The 20,210-nt window shown below is 41.9% G+C and overlaps 1 protein-coding gene across 2 annotated transcripts in view; it reads right to left on the bottom strand.

Moving 5' to 3' along the window:
• RASIP1 (Ras interacting protein 1) overlaps positions 1-20,210 on the bottom strand; it is a 159,038-nt gene that overhangs the window by 107,077 nt on the left and 31,751 nt on the right. For both annotated transcript variants that reach the window (XM_056543470.1, XM_056543471.1), the window contains exons 4-5: positions 8,715-9,094; positions 4,270-4,908 (exon numbers count right to left, since the gene is read on the bottom strand). In XM_056543470.1, the coding sequence (XP_056399445.1) occupies positions 4,270-4,908; positions 8,715-9,094 (1,019 nt within the window). The remainder of the gene's footprint in view (positions 1-4,269; positions 4,909-8,714; positions 9,095-20,210) is intronic.

Here is a 20,210-nt window from a genome sequence, read left to right as displayed (position 1 = left end):
GTACGGCAGTGTTTCAAAAACGGATCCTCCAGCTGTTGCAAAACAACAACTTCAGGCATTGCTGGAGAGCCATTGACTGTCCTGGCATGCTGGGAGTTTTGCAACAGCTGGAAGCACCCTGTTTGGGAAACGCTGCCATAGGGTATTTGTGGTGGAGGAGGCAAGTGTAATGCTTGCATTCACGTCTGCCCCTATGCAAATCACTAATTTAGGCCTCAAATGCGCATTGCGCTCTCTCACTCCAAATCCCTGTCGTATTTCAAGGCAACAGTTTAGGGCCACATATGGGGTATTTCCCTACTCGGAAGAAATTGTGTTACAAATTTTAGGCGGCCTTTTCTCCTTTTGTCCCTTATGAAAAGGAAAAGTTAGGGGCTACACCAGTAATTTCTGTCAGTATGGAAATACCCCATATGTGGACGTAAATTGCTCTGAGGGTGCACAACAGGGCTCAGGAGTGAGAGCGCCCCATGTACATTTGAGGCTTAAATTGGTGATTTGCTCAGGGGTGGCTGATGGTTCTGACATAACAGTAAAAAAGAAACACCCACATGTGACCCCATTTTGGAAACTATACCCCTCAAGGAATGTAACAAGGGGTACAGTGAGTCTTAACAATTTTGCTGGAAATGCTGGTGTTACCCCATATTTATCATTTTCACAAGGGGTAATAGATGTAAAAACACCATTTCCTTTGAGTAAAGAAATACCATATATGTGGATGTAAAGTTCTCTGCAGGCGCGCTACAAGGCTCAGAAGAGAAGGAGCAAAATTAGCTTTTTGGAGAGAGAATTTGGCTGGAATTGAAGGCTATGTGCATTTACAAAGCCCCCATGCTGCCAGAACAGTAACCCCCCCCCCCCACATGTGACCCCATTTTGGAAACAACACCCCTCACGGAATGTAACAAAGGGTGCAGTGAGCATTTACACCCCACAGGCGCCTGACAGATTTTTGGAACAGTCATCCGTAAAAATGAAAAATTCAATTTTTCATTTGCACAGCCCACTGTTCTAAAGATTCGTCAAACCCATGTGGGGTATAAATGCTCACTGCACTCCTTATTACATTCCGTGAGGAGTGTAGTTTCCAAAATGGGGTCACATGTGGGGGGGATCAACTGTTCTGGCAGCATGGGGGCTTTGTAATTGCACAAGGCCCTCGACTTCCATTCCAACCTACCGTATTTATCGGCGTATAACACGCACTTTTTAGGCAAAAATTTTTGTCTATGTGCGTGTTATACACCGATACCGCCCCAGGAAAGGCAGGGGGAGAGAGGCCGTCGCTGCCCGCTTCTCTCCCCCTGCCTTCCCTGGGGTCTAGAGCCCTGCTGCTGGCCCTTCTCACCCCCTGGCTATCGGCGCCGCTGCCCGTTCTGTCCCCCTGACTATCGGTACCGGCGCCCCACTGCCGACGCCGATAGCCAGAGGGAGAGAAGGGGCAGCGGCACCCATTGCCGGTGCTGCTGCCCCGTTGCCTCCCCCCATCCCCGGTGGCATAATTACCTGAGTCGGGTCTGCGCTGCTGCAGGCCTCCGGCGTGCGTTCCCTTCGTGGTTGCTATGCGCTGCACGGCGCGGCGCATGACGTCAGTGCACCGTGCATAGCAACGACGCAGGGGACGCACGCCGGAGGCCTGTAGCAGCGCGGACCCGACTCAGGTAATTATGCCACCGGGGATGGGGGGAGGCAACGGGGCAGCGGCGCCGGCAATGGGTGCCGCTGCCCCTTCTCTCCCCCTGGCTGTCGGCGCCGCTTAGTACCGATAGTCAGGGGGACAGAACGGGCAGCGGCGCCGATAGCCAGGGGCAGAAAAGGGCCGGCAGCAGGGCTCTAGACCCCAGGAAAGGCAGGGGGAGAGAAGCGGGCAGCGACGGCCTCTCTCCCCCTGCCTTTCCTGGGGATTTATCGGGGTATACACGCGCACACACGCACCCTCATTTTACCATGGATATTTGGGTAAAAAACTTTTTTTACCCAAATATCATTGGTAAAATGAGGGTGCTTGTTATAGGCCGGTGCGTGGTATACCCCGATAAATACGGTAATTCTCTCTCCGAAAGCTCAATGGCGTTCCCTCTCCTCTGAGCCCTGTAGTACGCTCGCAGAGCACTTTACGTCCAGATATGGGGTATTTCCAAAATCAGAAGAAATGGAGTTACAAAATTTGTGGGTCTTTTTCTCCTATTACCTCTTGTGAAAATTAAAAATTTGTGAAAACAATACATTTTTTTTTATTTTCATGTCCATTTTAACTAAATTTTGTCAATCACCTGTCGGGTAGTAAGGCTCACTGTACCCCTTGTTACGTTCCTTGAGGGGTGTAGTTTCCCAAATAGTGTACCATGTGTTTTTTTTTTTTTTTTGCTGTTCTGGCACCATGGGGGCTTCATAAATGTGACATGCCCCCCAGAAACCATTTCAGCAAAATTCACTCTCCAAAAGCCCACAGTAGCTCTTTCCCTCTTGAGCCATTTTGGAAGACCGCAGACCACTTTATGTCCACATATTCCTTACTCGAAAGGAGGTTACAAATTTTGGAAGGCAATTCTCCTATTACACCTTGTGAAAATGAAAAGTTTAGGGTAACACCTGCATTTTAGTGTTAAAAAATAAAAATTTTCATTTTCACGTCCCACTTTAGCAAAAATGTGCCATGTGGAGGTTTTTCTGCTGTTCTGGCACCATGTGGGCTTCCTAAATGCAACATGCCTCCCAAAAACTATGGCAGCAAAATTCGTTCTTCAAAAATCCACAGTTGCTCTTTCCCTCTTGAGCCATGTTGGGAGCTCGCAGAGCACTTTACGTCAACATATGAGGTATTTTCAGACTCGAGAGAAATTGGGTTACAAATTTGGTGGGCTTTTTCTCCTCATAACCCTTGTAAAATAAAATAAAAATGGGGCTACAAGAACATTAGAACGTTAGTGTAAAAATGAAGATTTTGATTTTTTTCCTCCACTTTACTGCTATTCCTGTGAAACACCTAAAGTGTTAACAAACTTTTTAAATGCCATTTTGAATACGTTGAGGGTTGTAGTTTCTATAATGGGGTACTTAGGGGGTATTTCTCACAGAAAGGCCTCTCAAATCCACTTCAAACTTAATTGGTCCCTGAAAAATTCAGATTTAAAATTTTTCATGAAAATTTGGAAAACTGCTGCTATACTTTGAAGCCCTCTAATGTCTTCAAAAAGTAAAAACATGTCAACTTCATGATGCCAACATAAAGTAGACATATTGTATATGTAAACCAATATATAATTTATTTGGTATGTCCATTTTCCTTACAAGCAGAGAGTTTCAAACTTAGAAAAATGCAAAATTTTACAATTTTTCATGCAAGTAACGATGAAAATGTACCACTAACATAAAGTAGAATATGTCATGAAAAAACAATAAAGGACAGGGGATAAGATGCCTGATCGCGGGGGGGCCCACCGCTGGGGACCCCTGTGATCTTTCACGCAGCGCCCTGTTACCATCAGCTTCCGGAACATGTTCGCTCCGAGTCTGATGACTGCCACAATACTCCGGCCCCGTGATTGGCAGTCATCAGACCCGGAGTGAACATGTTCCGGGAGCTGATGGTAACAGGGTGCTGCGTGAAAGATCACGGGGGTCCCCAGCGGCAGGACCCCAGCGATCAGACATCTTATCCCCTATCCTTTGGATAGGGGATAAGATGTCTTGGCCCCGGAGTACCCCTTTAAGGTCAAAATGGGCTTCATCCCCGAGGGATTAATATTTCCCATGGGACTTTTAAAAAAAGTGACACAAAATTGCAAAAAGTTTTAATAATTGTGAATAAGCCACTCCTCCAATAAAAATTTAATGACCCTCTTTTCCCGTTTTACAAAAAAGTAAAACAATAAAATAGTAAACATATTTGGTATTGTGGCTGTGTCCTCAAGGCCAAAATGGGCTGTGTCCTTAAGGGATTAACATTCACCTTTAATTGTCACAAGTTTAATTATAAAAAGAATCCGCTCAAATAATGCAAACTACTGGTATAAAGTTGTCTTAATATGCATCCCCAGTATAAGTGGACCAGAAAACCTTCAACAGTTTGTGAAGATTACATTTTCAGTTTTATGGTTACCTAACTTCTTAAGGAACTCATAAAAATATCAAAAAAGAAGGTACGGTATAACAATGAAAAGCAACAGATTTCTAATATATCTCAACCTTTTTTTTTATATTTATACTGTGGAGCATTGAAAACAAAAAGCTAATATACTGTATGTAGTAAATGAATTGTCTTACCCAAACAACTTCCTTTATCATAGTGGCAATCTTCATTACTAGTTTAGGAAAGTGTCCAGGGTCCAAAGCTCGAGTGGAATGTTCAATGCAAAGACTAAAAAGGTATGCAGGAGCCAGCTTAAATTCATTTTTCGAGTTACCAGACTTTTCAATAATTTCCTTCAACACAGCATCTTCTTCTTGAGAACGGTATTGTAGAATTAAATCTCTGCTTTCTATGTAGGCCTGAACAGCCTCTTGACGCTCCTGAAGTGATCTGCCACACATCTGGCATGAAAATGCCCCACTTAACCCAGAGGTTGACCAGGATTGTGGAAGCCAGGCAGGGCGCGTCTGGGCAACTCTAGGGTCCTTGAACATGAACAGAAAGTGCTCTCCAAGCCCTAACAAATCGCCAGTATGCAGTTCAGCTTCTCTTTGGAGGACTCCTCCATTGTGCGTAACAAGCGCACCTCGATAAGGCCTTACACGGACTATATTCTTTTGAGTAGAAGAATCCAAGCGCCATACACAACAGTGGCGAGGAAGTATATCCGGAGCAGACAGAAAGGTATCAACATAAGGACCTTTGTCTCTTAAGGTTCTTTCTGATCTTCCAAAAAGATGCTTCTTCCTGGTCATCACATATATAATGAAGTCCTATCACATAAAACAAAAATCACTTCTAAGACATTTATTTGCATTAAGCAAATTATTAAGCATTTTATAAATTACTTATTTTTTAACTTTTTTTTTATGGACCAATGAATTCAAAAAATAGGATGTCTGATTGCTGGGGGTCCGACGATCTCTGGCCCGACACCCCGGGATTCTGAACATTTATGTTCTGCAGGTAGAGGTGGTCGTTACGCCCCCTCCATTAATGTTTATGGAGGGGGGGGGGAGTGTCGGCTGTGGTCGCTCGTGATCCGTCATGGAGCAGAGTTTGCTCTGTGCATGGGGATTACAGGGTGCTGGGGCAGAGAACGCAAGGAGGCCCAGCAGCCGGACCCCTGCGATCAGACAACTTATTCCCTATCCTTTCAATAGGAGATAAAATATCCAGGGCTGAATACCCCTTTAAAGAGAAAAATGGTCTGCTGATTTTTCCCCAAACAATCTGCTGGGTATGGTCATCCATTTCAGGTTTATGGGGCTGAGCAGCAATTTAAGACACAGCCCACAGACAAGAATGGCATTGTTTCTTCAATAAAAAAAAAATTATGTTTTGTTCATTATTAGGAGGAAATACTACAATGTACAACGACTTCCTGTCCTGCAATCAGGTTACCAGGTATAAGAACCTGAAATGGCTGTTAAATAAAAAATATAGAAATGTTATATTCTAGGTTTAAAGTTTATTATCACAGCAAAAACTTTTACATTGAATTATATATATTCTAAAATATTTTTTATTGTCAACATAAATGCTGACTTTAATGGCCCAGATTTATTAAAACTGTCTGAATTGCCCATGACAACCAATCACAGCTCAGCTTTCATTTCTCATATTGCTCTGGTAAAATAAAAGCTGAGCTCTGATTGGTTGCTATAGGCAACAAAGAGAATCCTACTTAAGGATACATTCACACCATCGTTTTAAAACCATATGAGCTAAAACCACATAAAACCATACAAACACATATGTTTTTATACAGTTATTATTGACTACAATACTATTTTAAAAATTGTATATGGTAAATATAAATGTTTAAAACAGTATACAAAACCTAAGGAACCAGTTTTTTTTTTCTTCAAAAAAATTGACTAAAATGTGGTGAACCATACAAAACAGACTTTTTCAGCATGGTTTTTCAGTGCTGGTTATGGATGCAGCACCAAATACAGTTCAATATGGTTTTATAATAAAACCCTACATGGTTGTCGTATACATACAGCGTGGTGTGAATGCATTGTAGGACAGCACAATACATCTCCTCATTTGTGACATAAAGGTTTAAGCATATTTATGTGAAAACTGGGCAAGATTTAACAAAACTGAGACAAAAACTGACAGAGAATTTTACACGACTGGATACAGCCCTCTAAGTATGCATATACTGCTAAATGTACTACTAAAATAAAAAATAACTGATGTGGCTAGTTTTACTTAAAATACTTATTAAACTATTAATTGAAAGTCACGTCTATAGCAGGGCCCTTGCCACAGATGAGATACAGACATATGAATTAGCAATAAATGATGAGGGTAAAAAGATGATTAAAATCAGTAAGTCCACTGAAAGACTGCCTGCATAAAAATGTGTATATATATATATATATATATATATATATATATATATATATATATATATAGTCACTCGTTGGATACAGTCTATGATGTAATCAGATAGGTAAGTTAAGCATACATAAACCTATGAGACAGTTGGTGCGCTGCACCACTCACCACTCACCACCCGACAGCCGGCAAATAGAGCGAGGTCCCCGGAGAGCACTGCTTGTCGTGATCTGATCTTGCTGCAGGAGTGCCATATTTTGTGTTTTTCCATAGAATGTGTTACATGACTCAGCACTTTCCAGTGCTGAACTAAGACAGCTCCATTGGCTGACAAGCGCACACCCGCCCCCTACCATTGATTCCTGGGGCTGGGGGGGGGGGGGTCTGAACGTGTCACATGGGGGTCTAATACTACAGAGACTACTACAGCCTATATACTATATATGTTATACAGCCTTCTATAGCCTACTACAGAAGGGCCCTATCCACCATATAGGTTACAGAGGGTGCCTAGCTACTATATGGGGTCATAATCGGACATAACTTCTATATGTGTCCACAGAGGGAAATAAAGTACTATATGGAGCACAGAAGGGCCCTAACTGCTGTCTGAAAGAACAGACAGGCCTGAAATTATATGGGGCAACAATGTGAGCGCTATTACTGTGTGAAGCAATACAGATGGGATTTTACATAGCAGTGTGTTCATATAACAGTATGGTGGTAGTAATCAGTCATTAGTCAGTGTTAATGGTAGTGGTCGAGGCGTGGCAATATTATTTGTCCCTTGTCCCTTATTGGTAACACACAAAATTAGCAGTGTGCCTCTAAGCACATATTTCATTTTTGTCTAGATATGCAGACAATTTTGGTTTTTTTTTTTGTACAAGTATTATTGGTAAAATTGTTCTCAGTATGCCGGATTTTGTTAGTAACTGTATGGCAGTATATATTCATACACAGAAAAATTGTCTTAGCAATGTTAAGGTTCAGTATGAGTAGAAGCCTTGCATTTGATTTGCCAGCCTTCTATAAAAGAATTGCTGAGCAGGCTGAGGCCAGGCTTTCTTTGCACTGTGCTGCAGCTGTCTATTCATCTCGTGTGACATAAAACGCCATAGAATCCTCCAATGGAAGCCTGGCAAGATAAATGCCACTTGCTCAATGACGCAATGCTGTGGGGCTGCTATGCATTTCTTTTTTGGGCTGTTTTTTATCCCAATTCCAGCCCTGACCACAAATTCCTGCTGATATTTATTTGCTAGAACCGGCTGAGCCACAGTGCTGTACGTCACCTGGCTTTTGGCACCTACAATAAGAAGCCTGAAGCTCAGTTTTGTAGCATCATGCAACATTACATGGGCAGTATTAACCCTAGCTAAGAGCAACAAAGACAATCTTACTGTAAAGAGGACTTGTGATCAACCCCAAAGAATAGATTGCAATATCATTAAATAGTATACAGTGCCTTGATAACACACCTTTTTACAGTTTCTAGATACTTCTTCCCATTCACAAAATATGAGGGTTCATAGGTTGTATGACAGTATACGGAATCAACAGATGGGCGTGAACTTAATTTTAGTAATAGGTGATGGGTGGGATTATACAGTCAGAAGGTGTGTATTAGGCATACATGCCCCTGTAAAACATTCACATCCCCTGACTGTATAATACGTTTTAGTTTTTTTTTGTTTTACAACTTTCCCCACTTAAAAGTCTATAAGAAAAAAGGTTTACTCACCTCCAGGGCTCCAACTGTGCCTCTGGTGCCCTGCTCCTGTCTCCAGCTGCGCTAGCTTTTGCTCAGAAATCGTGACGCCTGGGCCTGAAGTGATGTCAGGGCCCAGAGTGTCACATTGCCTGGGGTGGAAGGAGGAGCGCAGCTTGTGAACGGAGCGGAACACCCGAGGCACCACTGGAGCCATGAAGGTAATTAAAGGTTTGTTTTATTTATAGACTTTTAAGTGGGCCAAGATGTATAATAAAAAAATTAAAAAAAACTCCTTTTAAAAAACTCCCCTTTAAGTTTTGTTATTTAAGGACAGTAACATCTAGCAACCAAAAGCTATACTGAGAGCAGTTTTCAGACAGTTTTGAAAAATTAGGCTCTATATATTCCCTGCAATGAATTCATGAAGTAAAAATCATAGGTCACATATACAGTACATGTAATATATTATGCACCACAATAACAATCAGGATTATAGTAATAATAAGTAATTACCACGTCTTTGTTGTAACCTTGCAAAAGGAGGAAGTATGGATGTTCTGAAGGTGGCTGAATTAGACACTGAGAGAGGCGTTCAAAATCCAAGTCATTCTGATCAGCAGAATCCTCAGGACCATCTACACTGCTATTGCGTTCTGTTGAGTTTTGCATGTTGCCATCTTTTTGATTTAGTCCCCCATCTTGACTCGGGTCTGCATCATTTGCCACCATACTCTTTATGCTTTTTCTCTCTCTACGTTTCTTGGTGTTTAAGTTGATATCACTTATACTGCGACGAAGAGAAATGCTTTCTTCTCTCTCTCTTAGTGGGGCATTTCCACCAGAAGCTGCACGAGATCGACTTTTTTGTAGTTTTCGAGCCTGAGCATTGATTCCTGTAAAAAGATTTTATGAATTAGTGTAAAAGTATCTTCAAACTTTTAGGGGCACCTAGGCATATGACGAGGGAAATTAATTGTAAATAGGCAAAGGATCAAATGCCTCTTTAGTGCCCATATGCCATTAATTTCCTCTGTTTGGTGCCTCATTTATGTCCATTTGCAATTCATTGTACTAGATGGATATCATTTGGGCCCCTAGGGCCCCTAGTGAGCACTGAAGTTGCATTCATTTTCACTTCATTAAATTCCTTATGTTATTTCTCTGTTATTGTGTGCACAGCATTTTCATTTAATTTTTAATATAAAAGATGACCTCCTGTCCACGTGTCCTGAGGAAAAGGAGCCAAAAACACCAATTTTACATAATGATTAGACAAAGCTTTCCTAGACTTCTCAATGGCTTATCTGCTTGCTAATATTGCAACCACATGGCCACCATTACTAGCCTCGCTGCCATTAGGCTAGGTATCCACACAGGTTTTTTCCTGGCGTTTTTTTTTTTATACTGCCACTGCAGTTTTTGAGCCAAAGTCAGAAGTTAATCAAAAAGGAAGGAGAAGTATAAGTCCTATTATTTATATTTCCCACACCTTTTGAAAATACTTCTGGCTTTGGCTCAAAAACGCCAGGAAAAAACCTGTGTGGAAACCTAGCCTAACAGGGACTTTTATATGACTTGTGAAGTGTGAATATCAGATATGCCATTCAGGAGCATGAAACAAGCTGTGTGAGAAATTCTTCTGAATGGCATATCTGCTTATAGCTATATCAACTTATGCATAGGCATACTTGGTACTGATACCTTGATGCTGCCTTCTAAAACAGACATTTAATATCCAACTGCTAATAGATAGTGCCACCAAAAATGTATTGTATTGTTCTTCGTCAAGCATTTACACAAAGTTCCTACTAAAGTCTGTGTCCAGGTATTTTCTACCCTGGCCACAAGAAACAATAAAACTGCAAATATTCAACATTATTTTTCAAATGAGGCTTATTTAAAACTGTGTGACTTTTGTAAGCCAGAAAACTGGCATACATCACTTAGTGTTATATGGCTTAAAATGTTTCAGAATGTCCTGTGCATAGGTATCATAACTGTATGTGCACCTCAGTAAGCCAACCTATCAAGGCATTCCACAGTGGAGTTTAAATTAATTAAACTGTATCCTGTCTGTAACTGCACTTACACTAGTAACAGTCCAACAAGTACGACAGAGATTCTCCAGTTTTGATGCTGTAAATGCAAAATTTGAAGGGACAGAGACCAACTACTCACTCATCTGCTTAAAAGATTTAACATTCCACACTGAAAAGACTGTTATAATTAAACCTGCACAAAAGGTTTGGTAAGGTTTCCTGTAGTTTCCACGTTACACAAGTGCTTGGAGTTATCCTTCCTGTATTTTAAGTTAGTTATACAACCCTGCAACTCAACATCACCATCTACCCCCAAGGGACTACTACACCAAGCTAGCTGGCACTTCAACCTCCCCCATGCACTGCACATTGCTTTTATTTGTAAGCAGAGTTTACTTAAAACCTTAAAGGAGTACTCCGGGATGTAAAAATTGTGTTTCAGACTGCCGGCCGTAAAATAAATAAAGGGATACATACCTGCCGCCGTTCCCCTGGTGCCACCGGTAAACTGCTACGCCCTTCGCCACAATCCTCTTCCTGGTTGCCGGTGGTCGGTCAGTCCTTAAGAGGTTAAGGACTCAGAAACAGAGGCATACCTGTACGTGCTGCGTCCCCAAGTTGTTAAAAACTATTTGAGCCAAATATCTTAGACGTTACCAGACTTAGTACCTTCTTAAACAAATCTAGTCAATTTCCCCCATAGTATCTAAGAACAGAAAAAGTGTGGGAACTGAACTCAAAGTCAAATTACTGGGGTACTATTGAGTGCATTTAACATATAATACAAAAAAAAAAAAATCATAGCAATATAAACAGTATCAGACAATGCAGAGCTAAATAGTGCTATTCACCCATGACACAATATTCGATGTGCTTGAATACTGACCTTAATAGGGTCAATGCTAATTGTGCTGTTAAAGGAGGCACTTTGGCAGTTGTAAGCCCATGGCTTGTATTTACACGTAGGCTTTAAAGGGAATCTGTCAGCTGTATATCATGCTCAGAGCTGCAGACATGCGCAGATAGCTGATAAAACAAATTATACCTATCTTTTGGATGAATGCTGGTTAGAAGGTTTTCAAATCATATTTTCCTTCCAAGCTCAAGTGTCATAGAGGATAGTTTTGAGCTCCAGCATGCACTATTCCTCCCTACCCCACCCCTCCCTGTCCTACATGATTGATGTATATATGCTTGAATTCATAGCAATCATACAGGGCAGAGAAGGGTAAAGGAAGGAAAATCGACAACACTTCCTTGACACCTAAGATTTTTGTACACATACAAGGGTAACAATGCCACAGCAGCATATGCATTCTAACAACAAAGATAGTACACTGCTCAAAAAAATAGAGGGGACACTAAGATAACACATTCTAGATCTGAATTAACTAATCGTATGAAATACCTTTATCTTTACATAGTTGAATGTGCTGACAACAAAATCACACAAAAATTATAAATGGAAATTAAATTTATCAATCCATGGAGGTCTGGATATGGAGTCATACTCAAAATCAAAATGGAAAACCACACTACAGGCTGATCCAACTTTGATGTAATGTCCGTGAAACAAGTCAAAATGAAGCTCAGTAGTGTGTGTAGCCTCCACGTGCTTGTACGACCTCCCTACAACGCCTGGGCATGCTCCTGATGAGGTTGCAGATAGTCTACTGAGAGATGTCCTTCCAGACCTGGACTAAAGCATCTGCCAACTCCTGGACCTTCCTCTTGCAGGAACTGCTGACACACTCCAGCCACATGAGGTCTAGCATTGTCTTGCATTAGGAGGAACCCAGGGCCAACCGGACCAGCATATGGTCTCACAAGAGGTCTGAGGATCTCATCTCAGTACTTAATGGCAGTCAGGCTACTTCTGGCAAGCACATGGAGGGCTGTGCAGCCCCCCCAAAGAAATGCCACCCCACACCATTACTGACCCACCACCAAACTGGTCGTGCTGGAGGATGTTACAGGCAGCAAAATGTTCTCCACGGTGTCTCCAGACTCTGTCATGTCTGTCACATGTGCTCAGTGTGAGCCTGCTTTCATCTGTGAAGAGCACAGGGTGCCGGTGGCGAATTTGCCAATCTTGGTGTTCTCTGGCAAATGCCAAATATCCTGCACGATGTTGGGCTGTAAGCACAACCCCCACCTGTGGATGTCGGGCCCTCATACCACCCTCGTGGAGTCTGTTTCTGACCGTTTGAGTGGACACATGCACAATTGTGGCCTGCTGGAGGTCATTTTGCAGGGCATTGACAGTGCTCCTGCTTGCACAAAGGCGGAGGTACCGGTCCTTCTGCTTGGTTGTTGCCCTCCTACAGCCTCCTCCACGTCTCCTGATGTACTGGCCTGTCTCCTGGTAGCGCCTCCATGTTCTGGACACTATGCTGAAAGACACAGCAAACCTTCTTGCCACAGCTCGCATTGATGTGCTATCCTGGATGAGCTGCACTACCTGAGCCCCTTGTGTGGGTGGTAGACTCCGTTTCATGCTACCACTGGAGTGAAAACATCGCCAGCTTTCAAAAGTGACCAAAACATCAGTCAGGAAGCATAGGAACTGAGAAGTGGTATGTGGTCACCACCTGCAGAACCACTCCTTTATTGGGGTGTCTTGTCTTACTAATTGCCTATAATTGCCACCTGTTGTCTGTTCCATTTGCACAACAGCATGTGAAATTGATTGTCAATCAGTGTTGCTTCCTGTGTGGACAGTGTGATTTTATAGAAGTGTGATTGACTTGGATTTACATTGTGCTGTTTAAATGTTCCCAGTGTAATTGATCTAGTCAGAAAAAGCACAGCAGTACAGCAACCAGCCAGGCACTGGTTAAATAAGTTTCTATTATTAGGCAGCTGGACAGGATAATCTGTCTCTGGGACTGAGAATTCTAAACCTAAGTTAACATTAGCTGGGTGAAGTAGTTATACAGTAGGATATAGCAGGGATTGATTGGTATTTAGAAGAGTTCGGGGAATATTTTACTAGAGGGTGTTTAGGAATCTGTAGTATACAGCCCTATAAAAATGGGGAAAAAATTATGGAGTTTCATACTTAAAGCACTGAAGGTATGATGCTAGGATATTCCATCAATGTCAGCCATTGGATTTAACAGTTGTTTTTTTTTTTACATTTTTATGTACCCACAGGGGACTATTTTTAAGTAATCTTTTGATTGCATTGGCATAGCACTGATCTGTACAATCAGCAATCTAATTGTATAATCTGCCAGACGGCAGACCATACAAGACGATCACCAAAACAACTGTAAGTAGAGCCCCTGCCACCATCTTGACTTATTAGAAGTGGATGCAGAAAAAACCCTTTAGTTAGATTGCGCTGCCAGTTTATTTGCAAACCAAAACTGGACTGATTTATTAGTTTCAAGCAAAGCTATACAGGATAACACATTTTGGAGGTCACCGCCTCCTTCTTCAGATCAGTGATAACAACATGGCATCAGTACATGGTATAAATACAGTCAAATAAGGTGCCAAAAGATTCAAAGGAGGGGTCAGATTTTCACATGCAAAAAACAGGTGTATGAACATAAAAAGGAACAGTAAATGGTAATACAGTGTGCATATTGCATAAAGGTTACAAAAACTCATAATGCAATCAAAGAAAGATATTTACAAAGGTGGTTAGGGGTATAGCATATCCGGGTTAAAGTTGTAATAAGTGCGACAAAAGTGGCCTGTACCATAGCATATCTGAGTCAGAGGAGGATCCACGGGTATTTACTTGACTGTATTTATACCATGTTCTGATGCCATGTTGTTGTCACTGATCTGAAGAAGGAGGCGGTGACCTCCAAAATCTGTTATCCTGTATCCTGGAAACTAATAAATTGGTCTAGTTTTGGTTTACAAAGAACTACTTGGTCTGACGCCTCTCTTCCACTCTGGAAACTGGCAGCGCAATCTAACTAAAGGGTTTTTTCTGCATCAACTTCTACTCGTTTCCTCCAGGTTGGGCTGGTCCAGGACCTGCCGTGTATGAGGCGAGCACAGGTTTATGGTGTATATGTACATCATGCTTTGCCAAGTCCTAGGGCACTATGGCATAGATTTACATCATGGGTCCTCTGGGGGTTAAACCTGTTACTAATTACCTGCTGAAGGCAATAGATTGTTGGCAGTGTTGGCAAATGTAAAGTTATACACTGTATAGCAGTTCGACGAGGTATCCCACTTCAGCTATGGTCGGGTGAGAGGTACACAGTACCACATTCTCTCCACAAGTTTGCCGACCCAAGAGTATATACATAACAAAGTTTAAAGGGGTATTCCGGTGAAAAGCTATTTTTTTTTCATATCAACTGGCTCCAGAAAGTTAAATAGATTTGTAAATTACTTCTATAAAAAAAAATCTTAATCCTACCAGTACTTATGACCTACTGAAGTTGAGTTGTTCTTTTTTTACTGTCTAGAGCAGGAGAGGTTTGCTAAGGGGATTTGCTTTTACTCTGGACAGTTCCTGAGACAGACAGAGGTGTCAGCAGAGAGCACTGTTGTAAGAGAGAAAAGAACAACTCAACTTCAGCAGCTGATAAGTACTAGTAGGATTAAGATTTTCTAATAGAAGTAATTTACAAATCTGTTTAACTCTCTGGAGCCAGTTGAAAAAAATAATTTTTCATCGCCATACCCCTTTAAGTAAGCAGATTTTATGCTTATCTATACAAGACTTTTTCTTTTCCAATGGAGTGGAATCCTCCTCCATTACAATAACTCATTTATGTACTGTTACAAATTATGTCTGCAACAAGGATAATACAAAATCATTAAGATATATTTTTAATGTTTCTATTTCAGTTTGATAACACACACAAATAAAAAAATGTGTGTGTGTATACAGTATACATAAATAGTGTGAGATTATTTATGTATACTGTATACACATACACACACATTTTTTATATTTTTTTTAAGGAAGTGCCAATATCAATATTTCCATTCTAATTGAAAGTTTTTTTTTTTGTTTTTTTTTGCTGAAAAAAAAATTTGCAATCTTTATTGATATAAAATTGATGATTGACAATTTTGAGTTCTAACCCTGTGGTCTGTCACTTAAATAATTAATTGGTCTGAATAATATGCTATTTTAGCTCTATACTTTTTTGTAGTTTATTTTATTAAATACATTTCCTATTTAATTTGTTATATATTGATTTTATATTCCACCTTTATATTTATTTTCTTCTGCACTACAGTAAGATAAAGTAAAGATCACTTGTCTAGGTGTTAATCATCATTACATTTATCTCTCCAATATTACACATTTATTGATTAACTCCCAAGGGTACAGATTGCTATAACTCTGTCTACAATGAAACTTATTTAGCGGCATATTCTTACCAATTATCTAAATTCCCTTGAGGTCTGATATATTCTTTTTGCTCTGCATTTATTTCCCCTCCAGAGGTCCTTATGAGAGAACTCAGCATTATATACAGTATATCCTATTTTTATCAGTGAACAGCTTACAATTCATAATTATATTAATCAGTAATATTTATCACCAGACAGTAAATGCTACAGCCAGCTAAATAAGCGCTAAAACCGGTGATACAGATACATTGTTCTTTATAAATCCCTTTTAAAGGGGTATCCCGGCTTTAAAAATCTTATCCCCAATCCAAAAGGATAGAGGATAAGATGTATGATCTGTGCAGAGCACTGGCTCAGAGACGGGGACGTGACGTCACGGCCCTGCGATCATAGACATGGAGGGGGCGTAGAGTGATGTAACTAGGGGACGTGGCCATGACATCACGTCCCCGTCTCAGAGGCAGCACCCGAAACAGAATGCTGGGGGCTGCACCGAGATCGCTGGGGTCCCCAGCGGCAGGACCTATGCGATCATACATCTTAATCTCTATCCTTTGGATAGGGGATAAGATGTATAAAGCCGGAATACCACTTTAAGGTCTCATCAAAAAGATAAGGAGGAGCTGAAGAGTTTTAAACATATTTAAAAACTGTGCTTTAGCCTATTAATACTTATAAATATATACAAGATCCAACACAAAAATGCAAAAACAGTACAACTGACAAGGGTTAGGGGTAGGTGTTTCTCTTAATTCATTTATTTTATTTCAGTAATTGCAGTTTATTGTGTCTAACCATAAAAGAAAATAATATTTTTAAGTTAGATGGTCTTCTAGGGGGGTGGTCTTCTCAAATAATGCATATAAAATGAGGAATTGAAAATCTAACAAAGAAAATCTGGTCTGATTAAGGGCTGGTTTTCCTTAAAAAATTGTCTTTTAGAGAGGTTTCACTGTAGTTAACAAATAATGGTATTACCAATTTAACCTTCCTCAAACAGTTCAGTCTAAGAGGGGTTAATACTTGGGTTACATGTGTAACTTGTAACTATAACTCAAATGTAGAAATGAGTCATGACACTTCAAGCATTTGAGTACAGCACTATGATTTATATACTGGGCCACATAGCAGCTCCAATAACTGATATGGCAGTACTTCTGCCCTTGCATACGTCAAACTGATATTTTCCTATCAGACTGCCAACTGGTAAAGTATTTATCACCTGAGTAAATGCGTTTTCATTGGTGCCCCAATGGCTGTGTGATTTACATGATGGCAGGCACATTGCGTGGCACCTTAGACTTTATGAATCCAACAAAAATCCAGATGATCCAGCACGTTTGCAGTAAAACTAAGCTTTATTAAAATTCCAGCAGACAACACAGGTAACAAGTGAAGGGGGTGACTAGAGATGAGCGAATTTCTGAAAAATCCGATTCGGACGATTCGCTGAATTTTCCGTAAAAAAAATTGTTTCAGTCTGAATTTATTTGTGCGAATCGCTGTTAAAAACTGCTATTTCTGGCCTACAGAGAGGCTCAATAGGAGTGTAGAACACTTTGCCTTGTCTTAACACACATAGGGAGTGTGCTGTGTTAGTGAAAGAATACTGTTATTCAGTATGACATACAGATTACAGGCATCGCTATTAGAATCACTATGTAATTTTTATTTTGTTTAATTTGAATTTATTTACATTTTTTGACTACCCATTCTGATGAGCATCGAGCTGGTGGTCCTCCTCCAGGCGAGATACCACCTGTTCCAGCCCCTGCCTCTCTTCGCCCCCCTGACTGTGAAACTGCGAATGTTTCATTTAATCAGTTATGGTTCACTGTTATCGTTCCAAGCTGTTTCATTGGATTCTTGTGATAATTCCACAGATAATATGACGTCGACAACCACAGGGCCTTAGTTTTAAAAAGATTACATCAATTTTTTTACATTTAAATTTAAGATTTATATTAGAATCCCAGAGTTGAATGTCCCGGCGTTTACTTTGACCTAATACTGTATTACACAAAACCCAATCTAACAAGGAGTCACATGGCAGCACAATGACAGAGCCTAGAGGTGGCAGCAGCACGAGGAGACCATAATCTGGCAGAATGACACAGCCTGGAATTGGCGGCAGCAAGAGGAGACCATATAGTGGCTGAATGACACAATCTGGAGTTGGAAGCAGCATGAGGAGACCCATAGGGCATCACAATCCCTAAGATTAAAAGATTAATTTTCAAATTTAAATTAAAGATTTATGGTAGCTATTGCTACCATAACATTTTTTATGTAATGTTCCAGCAGCATAAGGAGACCATAAAGTGGCTGAATGCCTCAATCTGGAGTTGGAAGCAGCATGAGGAGAACGTACAGTGGCTGAATGATACAGTGTGGAGGTGGTGACTGCATGAGGAGACCATATAGTGGCTGAATGACACAGCGTGGAGGTGGCAGCAGCATGAGGAGAACATATAGTGGCTGAATGGCACAAGCTGGAGTCGGCGGCATCATGAGGAGAACATATGGTGGCAGAATGAGACAGCCTGAAGGTGACAAAAGCAGCATTAGGAGTCCTGAAAGGGACCCGGTGAAAAAAGGTCTGATGCGAAAGAATGTTTATAACTGGGGAGCGGTGCCTTAAATCTGTTTGGCACTATTCATATTTGTGAAGTGTTGGTGTGGCACCATGGTCAATCTACTCTGATGCATCAGGCATTGGTGGGTGGAAATCCTGGCTGATCCATGCCTGATTCATCTTCACAAAGGTCAGTTTCTCCACATTCTTTGCGGACAGACAAGTTCTCCTTGGGGTTACTATGGCCCCCGTTGCACTAAACACCCGTTCTGATGGCACACTACTGGCCGAGCAGGACAGCTTTTCCAGGGAAAACTCTGTTAGTTGGAGCCACAAATCAAGTTTGGCTGCCCAGAAGTCCAGCAGATCTTCAAGGTGTGTTGGCATGGTCATGTCAAGGTATGCCATCACCTGCTGGTTAAGGTCCTGCTCCAGGTCTACCTGCTGCTGTTGAGTTGCTTCACTATGCGGGTGAAGAAAGCTACTCATCAGCGACTGTAGACTCAGGCTGCTGCTGATGGAGCTGGTACTGCTCCGGCCTCCCCACCCCTCTCAAGCAGCCATGGCAATGGAAGGTGAATGCAGAGGGTCCCCCGAGTCAGACCTGAGAGAGGATGGACGATGGTGCAGATAGGCCAACTGTCTACATAGGATGTCTCAGTAGTAGGTCAGTTTGTCCTCCCTCTCAGTGGGTGTAAAAAAGGCCCCCATTTTGTGCCATTAGCAAGGGTCCAGTAAGGTGGAGAGCCAGAAGTCATCCCGCTGCCGAATAGTGACAATTTTGCGGTCACTACGCAAGCAAGTGACCATGTATCGTGCCATTTGTGCAAGTGACTCAGAGGGACTCCCTGCCTCCATCTCCACTGCATACTGAAACCTAAACTGTGCTCCATTGTGCGCCTCCCCCTCCTCCTCCTCTTCCAGTTCAGCCCCCACAGAGCTCATGTGGCCATAAGATGTAGGCGCCATGTCTCCAGTGCCCTGACCAGCCATTGTTTCCAACACGTGTTGTATTAGATGAAGAAGTGGAATGACGTTGTTCATCCCGTAATCCTGGCGAATGACTAATAATGTGGCTTCCTCAAAGGGCCTTAGCAAATGAGAGGTGTCACGTATGAGCTGCCACTGGTTGACATTGAAGTTGCACAGGGGAGTCTCCCTATCCGCTTGGATCATCAAGAAATCGTGATGGCTTTTCTCTGTTAGTATGGTCGGTCCAACATATGGAGGGTGGAATTCCAACGTGTGGAAACGTCGTAAATCAGACTATGTTGGGAGATTCCATTCTGACGCTGCAACTCAAGGAGGGTGTACTTTGCGGTGTACGAGTGGTTGATGTCCATGCAAAGTTTCCTTCCCATTGTTAGGATGTCTTGCAGATGGGGGGGGGGAAACACTTCAGGAACCGCCTGACAACTAGATTGAATACCGGTGGCATGCAGGGCGCATGGCTCAGCCTTCCTTGTCGCAGCACAGAAGGGATGTTCTTCGCGTTGTCTGTCACCATGGTTCCCATTTCCAGTTTTCGTGGAGTAAGCCATGATACGATTTCTTGATGAATTACTTTTAGCAGTTCCTCCCCTGTGTGACTCCATTCGCCAAGGCAAACCATGTGAAGAACAGCATGACACCACCGTGCCCTGCACAAATGGTATGCTGGAGGGGCACTGGAGACACACACTGTCACAGGACCAACGTCCTGAGAACGTGAAGACGGAAGCAGCATGACCTGTCCAAGTGCTGTTGTGGCTGTGCAGGAACCACATTCACCGTAAAGGACATGTGTTGTACCTATATGTGTTGTCCCTGACCGTAGTTACAGCTCAACACGTCGGTGTTGCCGTGCACTTTGGTACACACAGACAGGCTCAAGGACTGGCCCACCTTCTGTTCCACAAAATTGTGCAGGGCTGGTACAGCCTTCTTATCAAAGAAATGGGACTCTCCACCTTGGCTCAGCACAAGCCATCAATTCTCTGAAAGGTGCAGAGTCCACCACTTGAAAAGGGAGGTACTGCAGCACCAGTAACTTGGACAGGAACACATTGAGCTTCT

This window comes from Hyla sarda, chromosome 10 (genome assembly GCF_029499605.1).
Source record: "Hyla sarda isolate aHylSar1 chromosome 10, aHylSar1.hap1, whole genome shotgun sequence".
NCBI lineage: Eukaryota > Metazoa > Chordata > Amphibia > Anura > Hylidae > Hyla > Hyla sarda.
Note: the sequence above shows the minus strand (reverse complement) of the source record. Positions and strands in the feature narration are given on the sequence as shown.